The sequence below is a fragment of the Notamacropus eugenii genome, chromosome 3, assembly GCF_028372415.1.
Source record: "Notamacropus eugenii isolate mMacEug1 chromosome 3, mMacEug1.pri_v2, whole genome shotgun sequence".
NCBI classification, from domain to species: domain Eukaryota; kingdom Metazoa; phylum Chordata; class Mammalia; order Diprotodontia; family Macropodidae; genus Notamacropus; species Notamacropus eugenii.
Genome location: NC_092874.1, coordinates 198822398 through 198834651, shown reverse-complemented (window position 1 = coordinate 198834651; position 12254 = coordinate 198822398). Strand labels below are relative to the sequence as shown.

Genomic DNA, 12254 nt, shown 5'->3' with positions numbered 1-12254 from the left:
TGGTTCCACTGAGTTGTTGTTTTATGTTTGGCCTATTTTTAATTTTCACAGAATTCACAGTAGTTGGGTAAGAATTATCACCTTCTGTTCTAAAGTTTCATTTCTCTTTACCATTCTTTCTTTTCTACCTGTTCAGGTCTGGCCAAGACTAGCTCTTTCTTTCTGTAAGAACTGTTTGACCCTGGCTACCACTGTCCTGCTGGAGTTCAGGCCAGGATGCCTTGATGCCACTCAGCTCTCTCCTTTTACTGTGGCCAAGACACTGGGCCGCTCTGCCACTGAGACCTTCTCCTCCTATTGTTATTGGGACCCTCAAGTCACAAGAACAATAGCATTAACTTGAACTCACTCTCCATATCCAATCTCTTCTCAAAATCTGTCTTCACAACATCTCTTGCATATTTCCCATTCAACTCAGATACCACCATGCTATAAGCCATCATCATCTTTTGCTTGTACCACAGCAAGTCTTCTCATTGGTCTCCCTTTGTCAAGTTTCTCTCCATTTTAATCCATCATCCATTTAGCTGCTGAAGTAATTTTCCTAAAACATGAGTCTAACCACATCACTCACCCTACTCAGTAAGCTCCAGGGGCTCCCTACTACTTACAAGATTGAATATGAAACAAGCTATTTAGCATTTAAAGCCTTTCATGACCTGGCTGGCCCCTTCCTACCTTTCTATCTTTTTATGCTTTATCCCCCTTCATAAATTCAATGATCCAGTTACACTGATTCACTCATCCCTCGCACTATATCTCCCAACTCTGCTTTACATTGTCTGGAATGCTCTCCTTCTTTATTTTTGCCTCCTGGATTCCCTCAAGGCTCAGCTCAGGAAGCCTTTCGCAATCTTTACTGGTGCTGATACCTTCTAAGATTACTCTCAATCAATAAACATATATTAATTGCTTACCATGTGCTAGGCACTATATCTGGGGATACGAAAAGAGGCAGAAGATAGTTCCCTGCTCTCAAGATGCTCAATTTAATTGGGGAGATAACAAACTAATATATACAGAAACAAGCTATAAACAGGAAAAATGGGGAAATAATTAACAGGGAAAGCACTAGAATTAAAATGGGTTGAAAGGTTTTCTGTAGAAGATAGTTTTTAGTTGGGACTTAAAGGAAGCCAGATAAGTCAACAGGCCAAGATGAGGAAGAAGAGCATTCTAGGCAGGGGAGATAGAAAAAAATGTCTGCAGCTGAGACCTGAAATGTCTTGTTCATGAAACAGCCAGGAGGTCAATATAACTGGATCAAAGAGTACCCACTAGTGAGTAAGGTATAACAAAGTTTGGAAAGGTAGGAGGGAGCTAGCCAATGAATATCTTTGAATACCAAGAAGAGATTTTTTTTTTTTTAACTTGATCCTGGAGGCAATAGAAAACCATTGGAATTTAGCAGGGGATAAAATGATCAGACCCACACTTTAGGAAAATCACTTTTGGAGGATGGACTGAAGTGGGGATAGACTTGAGGTAGACAGACCCACCAGCAGACTACTGCAATAGTCTAGTTGTAAGGCAATGAGGACCTATACCACAGTGGTGGTAGTGACAGCAGAGAGGAGAGGGTATATTTGATAAAAGACAGGCCTTAGCAAAAGACTGGAAATAGGCAGCTAAAAGATAATGAGTTGACGATGACTCTAGATTGTGAATCTGGGAGACTGGGAAGATGGTGTTGTCCTCTCCAGTAAAAGGAATACCATCTACTTTTTATGTACAGTTACTAATAAGATTGTTCCATTAGAATATGAGCACCTTGAGGGCAGGGACTATGGGATTTTTTGCCCTTTTCTAGTATTCCCAATGCTCAGTACAGTGTCTGGCACAATTAACAAGCTCTAATAAATGCTTGTTGATTAACTGTGGGTGAGGACATGATCAAGGTGTGGCCATACCTGGGTATAACTGAAGTAGAATGACACAATAGGTCCTGGGAGCTGAGCAAATTGACAGACTGGGAGGACAGAGTATTTAAAGGAATGTCAATATTTAAGTTAAATTCCCTTAGCATAAGAGCAGGATTGGGGTAGGAAGAGAAATTCTGAGTCAGGCATTGAACTCAAATAAGAGAAGATTATCTACGTTTCTATTAATTTTATCCCCTTCAATACTGTAAAAATAAAACTAAGAATATTCAAAACACTGCAGCCCCCTATGACTGTCACTAATAATCTCAGGGTCCTAAGATTTAGGACTAAAGGGACTGTAAAGGTCATTCATTTCATCTCTCTCATTTTTCATATGAGGCAACTGAGACTTGAAAGGTCAAATGACTTAGGAAATTATTAAACTGAGCCAGGACCTGATTACAGGTCTTCTGACTCCAATCCAGCTGCTCATACACTCCATCTTATTGTATCCCATAACTTATACATGCACTATACTTTTAGCCTTTGGTTCCTACTTGCAACCATCTTTATAGGCCTATAGGTCAGTTGTCATCAGCATGAAGCCTTTACTACTTCCAGTACTTCTGACATTTAATAGCGGTAACTTCTCCTCGTCTTATTTTTCTCATCTTTAAAATGGAAATAACTCCTGTAGTACCTATCTCATAAGGCTTTTGTGAGGCAAAAATGTACGTAAAGCAATACAAATTTCTACAAACTTCATGGTGCTATTTAAATGTCATTATTATCAATACAAATGTAAATACAAGACAAAGGGAAAACGAGGTAACAAAAAGAGATGGATCAAGGACAGGATACTAAAGCAGTTCATCTGTCCCAAAAGCTACAGAGAAAGGGCGAGTTCTAATTCTTGGCAGTCTCTGGAGCTTTAGAGATACCCCCAAACCCTGGCCCTCCACCTCTGAACAAAGAAGAAAAACAAAAGTCCATCCTTCCTTTCCTTAAAGTTTCCCAAAGCATACTTTCTCCGCACCAAGCTTTCCTATCCTTGCCTGTATGGTTGATTTTAGAATTAAAAACAAAAATAAGTGTTATAATATTTGAAAAAAAAAAATCCTTACCGATTAGTTCCATCCAGATTTGATTTGTGGATAAAATTAAGTTTCGCATCTGCCCAATAAAGTTTTTCCTCCTCATAATCCAAGGTCAATCCATTTGGCCAGTAAATGTCTGTATTTATTATGATGTAACGACTTGATCCATCCATCCCAGCACGTTCTATCTTTGGAACTTCTCCCCAGTCAGTCCAATACATAAACCTAAAATTATAGATAGAATAAGACACTGACGCAGATGACAAATAGCAATTTCAATGTCCTACAAATAAATTTCCACAAGTTCTACTGTATCTAGAATTATATTCTCTAAGTACCCATTTCACAAACAAAATAAAACCTGAGCTTCTAGAACTTTCAATATCAAAACTTTCAGTCTCCCCTCCACAAAACACAGAAATGTATTTAGAATTAGAAAGAAATGTGGTGCCTGGGCCAAGTTTGAATGTCAAAATGTTTCCTAGAAGGATCAGGTTAATTTGCATTTAGCTTAACATAATGCGTCCCCACAGTCAAAGATGGGGGAACTGAAGTATTGGAAATGAGGTCTTTTATTTATCCTTTAAGTACAAGTGTTCCTCATTGGAAACTATCAGGTAATGAGTCTAACAACAATATATTCTGGCACTCATAACATATTCTAGGCCTCTCTGGTCAAGACAGCAACCTCAATGAACATGATTCAGGAGTTCAGATGAACAAGCAATAAGGTCTCTAATATAATTTTTTCTCCTGAAAACATAAGAGTGAAGTCTGTATTTGCAAATGACTTATTAAACACCAATATAGCCAATTAAATTCTTTGCAACCATTTACAACTGAATAAATTAAATTTAACATGAGAAATGTGATAACTTTTCAGTCACGCCCTCTAAGCCTCATTCATCTATCTCATCCACTTTTCATTTAGTAAGTATTCTGTTCTAGTGATTCTGCTCTTTCCATCCTACATTATTCCAAAGAGAAAACAGTCTTTTCATATTTCTTTATATTCTTCATATTTTTATCTAGTTTATATATAACTACATATATACATATATATATACACACATATATACATTAGTGTATAATAGCAATACACCAAAATTTTATGTTTGGTTGCTTCTAACTTTCTTCAATTACAAATAATGCAGATATGAAAATCCTAAAAGGACAGATAGCCTTTTCTGTTGGCTTTTATAAATACTTTCAAGTTACACAATCAGCAATATAAATTACTGGATTAAAAACCACAGATATTTTTAAGACAAACTACTGTCAAGGCACACCTCCACTCTCTCATACTCATTATGATTTTTTTTTAAGTACAAGTGCAGTACTTTACAATTATTCTTATTAAATTCCATCTGGTCCCACACCCTAATGGATTTCAATCTTTTGACTTCCTGATCCTGTCATCCATCCTATTATCATTCCCTTTCAGCTTGTGTCCTCTACATCCCTTGTTAGAGGGATGTTTTTTGTTGTTGTTCATTCATTTCAGTCATATCTGACTGTGATTATAGTTGGGGTTTTCTTGGCAAAGATACTGAAGTGGTTTTACATTTCCTCCTCAAGCTCTTTTTACAGAGGAGAAAACTGAGGCAAACAGGTTTAGTGTGACTTTTCCAGGGTCAGAAAGCTAGTAAGTATCTGAGGCAAAATTTGAACTCCGGTTCTCCTGACTCCAAGTCTGGTGTTCTATTCACTTACACAAAAATCATCAAAGATATATTTCTACGTTACCTCCATAGTATCTCATTCATTCCTTCTGTTCCCTACACTACAGCTTAATTAAAGCCTTTATAAATTCTTGGCTAGATAACTGCAATAATCTCCTAATTGGACTCCCTATCTCAAATGTCTTTCTTTTCCATTCTATCCTCCCCACAGATGCCAATGTAATATTCTTAGGTTTTAAGAATATCACTCTGGCAACTGCGTGAATGACAGACCAATCAAACAAGAGAAAAGATGCAGTAAGAAAGATATATCATGACCCAGTTCAAAAATCTTTGGTGGTCCCCTATTACCTCTATAAGAAAATATAAACTCCTCTGGCATTTAAAACCCACCAATGTATTGCTTGACTTTACTTATAATAAATCCTTCTAATTCTCTTTGTTCTGAATTTTGCCTTATTAATCAGGGTGGAAGCCCAAATGAAGAACTTTCCTTTCAACACATCCTTCTCCCAAGAGCATCTCCAAGGTCCACCTCCTCCACAGCATCTTCAGAAATCACCCTATCCAAAGGTGTATAGTGGCACTTACTAGCTGTGCCCCTGACCTGACACTGATTGCCTATGACTGAAGACTGGAAATATAATACTCGGGCTTGTGAAGCTATGACTATGGTTGACAAACTGGAAGCTCTGGAAGTTGGTACAGGCAACCATATCAGGGATCAGACCCTAACATTGTGTATGTCAAGGGTACCTGCAAAACTAATGGAAAAGAAGAGCCACAAAGAGGCACTGGTGTTTAATGCGGACTACATCATGATCTAAACATAAGTGGTGCACATTCTGGATGACAGACAAACCGAAGAGCAGCATTAGAAGCAGCTGGCAGAGGGATTGAGCAAGCAAAGGCCCAAAATATTGAGATGCACTGAATGCACAAATAACCAATTTGTCACCAAAGGTGTGAATGGCTAGTTTAACAACTGGGAATAAAGTAGTTGGAAAACAAGACAAAATAAAGATGCTGTCCACAGAGACCAACTCACTAAGCTAGATAATATGACTCAGGACATGAATTTTGAGTGGCAATATGTTCTTGCTTGTTCAAAAGTTGAAGGCAATGCTGAAGCTCAAAGATTAACCAGAGAAGCAACTAGAAAGAAGAAGACTCAATCAAGACTTAGAGATGTTGAAATTACAAGTGCCACTCTGTTTATCCATGCAATATAATCTCCAAATTATTTTTACTTTAACTCTTTCCCCCTGTCTTGGAGCTCTATTCCATGGATAACTTTGGCCATTTTCATCAAATGCTTTTTCAGTTTCTCTATGTGCTCTTTTAATTTTTTTAGTAATACAAACAAAAAAGAAATGTAAGCTATAAACAACTGTAGAAATTGTTCACAAGTACTACTAACAAAAGAAAGGCAGACATTCTTATCTCTTTCAGATCCAAATGAACTCTGACTTGCTCAGCTCTTGCCCCAGACCACATTGAAACCAATCCAGGCTGCTAGATTGCTCACATGACTTCGGTTAAAAGTTGGAGTCACCAACTTTTCCTTCATGTATGATGGACTGTGAAGCAAACCTTGCCATTAGCCCTGACACTGCTTTCTAAGGACTTACTAACTCACCTGCCCTGCTTGTATACCCTACAATTTCCCACTATCATCTGAACTAGTGACAATCTAAAGATGTCTGCCTGGGCCATGCAATCTGCCCCTCTGGCACATCCTTATGACTTTTAGGACTTAGGACTTACAAGTCTTTTCATTTGCCCAGTAGCTGAACTCTCTAAAAACATCTTCTCCCCAAGTGTGAACTTGACCATAGACTTTCTTTAGCTGCTATCCCCAGTGCTCAGCACTGCACTTACAACTTAGAAATAAGAATTCAATCAATACTTTTTCATTAATTCATAATGTCTGGTTTATGGCTCCTCTGACACTTCCGATAAGTGTCATCTTTACTTTATGAAACAAACACCTCCTTTTCCATTTAAGAAAACTCTCAAAGGTTTGACAAAGGTAGGAAAAAAGCAGCAACAAGGAGGGACTATGGAAAGAGGCCCAAAATGGGTATATGGTAATATTCTGCTCAATAAGGATGTTGAATGCTTCACATTTAAAATTTGTTATTCTTTTTCTTGGCAAAATGTGCTTTACTTTTACAATTCTGGATATTGATTGCTCTTACAAATTTGTATAAGTTTCTTATAGATTCTGGATGTCAAAATCAAATAATTAAATTGCTCCTGTTTAAAAAGAAACAACAAACCTTCACAATCTAATTCCAGATCACTTTTCCAGAGTTATTACACTTTACTTATGCTCACATAATCTTCCTGCCAAACTGGCCTACATGGTTCCCACCTCCAGCCTTGGTACACAATTTACTTCATTTTTAAAAAATTATCTTATTGACTCACAGTCCCACTCTCCACAGAAATTCTTCCAAATCTTCTCATCCATCCCTTGGTTACTCCTACTCTTACCCTCTCACCTGAGATTCTTGTTTCATACTTAACAGGAAAAAAAATGAGGCCATTCTCTGTGAAATCTCTCTACTCCCCTCTTCCTCATCTCCTATCATTCATATGCCTTCCTGCCACTCTCTCCTCCTTCACCCCTATCTCACATGATGAAGTGGTCATAACCCCTCTTGTTCAAGTGATTTCATTCTATTCAATCTCCTCCAACAGACTCCCCCCTCTGTCATTCCTATTCTTTCACGTATTTTCAATTTTTCCCTCTCTACTGGCTCATTCCACCTCCAAACATTCCCTTGTCTCCCCTAACCTGAAAAAAAATCTCATTTAACCATCTCATCCCTGCTACAATACATGTCTCCACTTTCTCTCCTCTCAATTCTCTTCTTAACCTCTATAATCTGGCTCCCGACCTTATCATTCCACTAAAACCTTCTCTCTCGAAATTACTGGTAATCTCTTAGCTGCCAAAGCCAATGGCCTTTTCTTAGCCCTCATGCTCCTTGATCTTTCTGCAGTCTTTGACACTAATAATCAGTCTCTCCTTGATCACATCTTCTATGTTACTGAAACACCATTCTCTTCTGGGTTTCCTCCTACCTATCTGACCTCTCCTCAAGTCTTCTTTACTGATCCTCATCCAGGTCATGCCCTCTAATCATAGGCGTACCTCAGGGCTCTGTCCTGCATCCTTCTTACTACTTCACTTGGTGATCCCACCAGCTCCCATGTATTTAATTAACATCCCTAAGCTGATGATTCTCAAATCAATTTTCCTGCCTCAATCTTTCTACTGATTTCTGATCTCACATCTTCAACTGCCTTTTAGACATCCTGAACTGTATGTCCAGTAGACAAATTCAATGTGTCCAAAACAGAACTTGTTGGGGGTGTAAGTTCAGTTCCATGTGGACAGTCTCGGGCAGGTAAAAGTGAGGACTTCTAAACCTTAGAGTTCTCATGAGGCCCCCCAGGGAACAGCTGGGAATTGAGGTGAGGGCTATCTCGTGCATTTCCGCCTCTTCCCGGTGGGAAACTTGCTGGGGAGAGCATCCCGCCCTCAAGATTAATCCATGGTCTGAGCACACCTGTTGTTGTTTAAGGGCTGAGAACAGGCACGGTATTCAAGTGCAAACTATGCAGCAGGAGAGCTTAAGTAGGGGGCAGGAAAGCCTGAAGGCGCTCTTTACGCTGAAGGGCCCTTAGAGGGCAGAAGGTCCCTTCCCTCTCCCCTCTCCCATTCCCACTTCCACTTCCATTCTCTTACTGTAAGATCTTTGCCTCCTTGGGAAGAGGATTCCTCTCTCCTGAGGAAGAATTCACCCTGCACATGTAACCAAGACCCTGAATAAAGCCTAACCCTTGTTCGACTCTGGAAAGTCTCTTCTCTCATATGTTTATCCGGTTTGGCCAGCCGAAGACCTGCAATAGGTAAGGTAAGACTCGGGTAGCCCTTAGGTCTCTAGGCCTGACAAGAACTCAGTATCTTTCCCCACTATGCCAACACCACCACTCCCCCATTCCCAGGACAATACTATCCGCCCAGTACCTCAGGTTCTCAATCCAGAAGTTACCCCAGTAAATTCCTCACTTTCTCTCACTCCATCTAAGGTGTTACCAAGGTCTACTGATTTCACCTTTGCAACATCTCTTAATTAAGACCCTTTCTGTCCTCTGACACTGCTACCTCTTTAATGAAGGTCCTCATCACCCCATAGCCTGAACTTTTTGCAATAGTCTGCTGGTGAATCTACCTACCTCAAGTCTCTCCCCACTCCAATCCACCCACCATTTAGTCACTACACACACACACACACGCACACGCACACGCACACGCACACGCACACACACCCTACTCAATAATTATCTCCAGTGGCTTCCTGTTGCCTCTAGGATCAAATATAAAACACTATGCTTGGCATTTTGGAATCTAATCCTTTCCTACTCTTCAATCTTCTCACACCTCACTCCCCAACACATACTCTTTAATCCAGTGGCACTGGCCTCCTGGCTGTTCCACCAACAAAAAAAACTCCATCTCTTGATTTAGGGTATTCCCTCTGGTTATTCCCCCATGCCTAGAACACTCTCCCTCTTCCATTCTGGCTACTGACCCTAGCTACCTTTTTTTTCCTTCAAGAAACACTTTTTTTTTTTTTTTGCTTCCCCGCCCCCCCCAAATTCATTTATTTATTTGTTTTCAATTTTCAACAATCTCTTCCTTAAGTTTTAAATTCTCCCTAGCTACCTTTAGTCACAGCTAAAATCCCATTGTCTACAGGAAGGCTTACCCAAACTCCGCCCCCTCCCCAACCTTATACTATAAGATCCCTAACAGCAAAGACGGGCTTTTTCCTCTTTTTGTATCCCCAACCCAAAGAACAGTGCCTCGCACATAGTAGACAGCCAATATATGTTTACTGATTGATTGATATTATCTTCCCCTTCCCTACCTCCAATATTAGAATGTAAGCTCCTTGAAAGCAGAAACTGTATCACCTTTCTCATTGTATCTTAGAGCCTACCCACAGTGCCCAGCAAATAGTAGGCACTTAATCAATGCATATTAACTAATTTTTGCTTCAACTACTTGTAGCTAAAAATTAATTTCTGTGCACACTACGCTGATTTTTTTTTCATTTCTAGGCTATGCCTGAAATGTTTTCCTTCCAAGCTCTCTTCAAGTACCTTCACCTACAAGTGACCTTTATATATTTTCTAATGCTCCCAATGCTTGAAGTGACTTTATGTTTATATGTATGTACATGTTGCCTCCCAGCCCAGTAGAAGATAAAAGTTCCTTGAGGACAGGGATTGCTTTTTGTGTGTGTATATATTCCATGCCAAGCACAATGCCTCATATGATACACAGCAAGATTTTAAATTATTGAACTGAACTGAATTTAACTGATTAATGTGAAAGGTTTGGAAATTTTGGTTGGGACTATAAATGCCAAAGAGAAGAATTCAGAGCCACTGAAGCTTCCTGAGCAGGGGAATAACAGTTATACCTTCACTCTAGGAATATCAATTTGAACTTGTATGAAGGACTTCCATCCTTCACATGAAAGGATGAAAAGGAAAGAGACTATCATGCACAGAGATCAATCAGAAGGTTAGCAATCAACCACAAAGATTTATTAAGTACCTACTATGTGCCAAACTAAGCACTGGGAATACAAAGAATGACACAATCCCCATCTTCAAGGGGATTATAGACAAGGATGAGGACCTGACTTAAGAGTGGTGGTTGTGAGCAGAGAGAAGGTAATGGATATGAAATGCTGTGGAAGTGAAAATGGAAAGAACTGACAACTGATTATAATGGGAAGGGAGATAAAAGGGGAGGTGAACTGGGTAATAAAACAATATTTCTATAGAGTTTTAGGGTTTGCACAACACTTTAAATATATTATCTCATTTGATCTTCACAACAACCCAAGAGAGGTGCTATTATTATCCCTATGTTACAGATGAGCAAACTGAGGCTGAGTGATTAAGTGACGTGGCTAGACTCACAAAACTATTAAGTCTCTGAGGTAGAATTTAAACTACGATCCTCTATCTCCAAGTGATACTTCTGAAAAAATGGTGGTACTTTTGAAAGAAATCGTTAAGTTAGGAAGAAGAGAAGTGAGAAGGAACAATAATAAGTTCTGTTTTGGATATGTTAAGGATTTGCTTATGGGATGTAAAAGTGGAGATATTTAGCAGACAGTTGGTGATTCAGGACAAAAGCTCAAGAGAGAAGAAGGCTAGTTATATAGCTCTGAGAGTCTTCTGCACAGAGAGGATAACATGAAAAGTACAAGAAATCACCCAGAGAGTGCGTAGAGAAAAAAAGAGAATTCATCATCTGAAACACACTTATACAAAAGGGGAGAGATATGGACAATGTCTAAGACAAAGAAAGAATTGGAAGGAGAACCAGGAGAGAATAGCGTCAAGAAAACTCAGAAAAAAGTCAAGAAAAACCTATGAAGAAGGGGTGGTCAACAGTGTTGAATGCTATAGAAAATTCAAGAAGGATGAAGCCTGAGAAAAGTATGTGGGATAACCCCCTTAATAAAATTAGTCTTTACCAAAGGAGTATAAAGGAAAGATATTTATTCAGCTTTCTTGAGAAAGAGCACTCCCACCTGCACTGAAGATGGTGATGGCTGAGGATAAGGGTAGTTTTTATAGACCCTGATCACAATACCCCTACCCTAACTCCCTTCCTCTTAGCCCATTGGCTGGGCCTTGAGGGTACAATCTATCCATGGAAAATCTACCCCAGCAACAAAGAATAAGTGTACAAGAGTAATTTTTAGAAAACGGGGGGGGGGATATGGGAGTGCGCAACTCATGTTCAAGGATTATCACATAACATGGACTAACTGTCTAGGAAAGGAGATAAGGGAATGCGTAAAGGCACTCTGGGAGTAGGCAAAGAGCAGTCTCTGTCAAGGACTATCTCGTAGCACAAAAAGAATTTTAAGAAAAACAGAATCTCTATTGTTTGGTTTTTCAGGGCTGGGTGAGACAAACTGGCTGACACACAGGGGCCCTGAGGGGTCTTCACTAAATATACCTATTCTACTCCCTGAGAGGTTCTTCACTCAAAAGAACCCTGGGTTTTTAGGAATTAAGAGATCTCTAGAGAGACAGGCAGAATATATCAAGGGGCTGAAAAGTGGGTAGAAAGTGATGAAATGAAGATGGCTTTTTTCGATTAGTTTGACTATGAAAGGAAAAACAAATATAATAAATAGTTTGAAGAGCAAACAGAATCACATGAAGTTTTGTTTTTGCTTTTAAAAATGACAGAACTGGTCATAGTTATAGACAGCAGATAAAGAGCCAATGGATAAAGAAAGACTGAAAACTAGTGAGAAAGAGACTTACAGAAGGGGCAAGTAACATATAAGGGGACATCTAAACAGTAATAAATGCACTAAATGAAGTAAAAATTACACTAAAAAAGAGGAAGGTTTTGTGTCTTGTACAAAGAAGTGAGGTTCCTTACAAATAGTATGGTTTTCCAGATGTTCCTGTTTACATTAGATATTGAACTGATTACATCAAGTCTCAAACATTACATAACTTCTTTATTTTGATTATTCAAAAGACACAGGCCT

At 39.1% G+C, this 12254-nt stretch overlaps 1 protein-coding gene across 2 annotated transcripts in view; it reads right to left on the bottom strand.

Moving 5' to 3' along the window:
• LRP6 (LDL receptor related protein 6) overlaps positions 1–12254 on the bottom strand; it is a 143536-nt gene that overhangs the window by 84373 nt on the left and 46909 nt on the right. For both annotated transcript variants that reach the window (XM_072653926.1, XM_072653927.1), the window contains exon 3: positions 2987–3184. In XM_072653926.1, coding sequence (XP_072510027.1) covers positions 2987–3184 — 198 coding nt within the window. The remainder of the gene's footprint in view (positions 1–2986; positions 3185–12254) is intronic.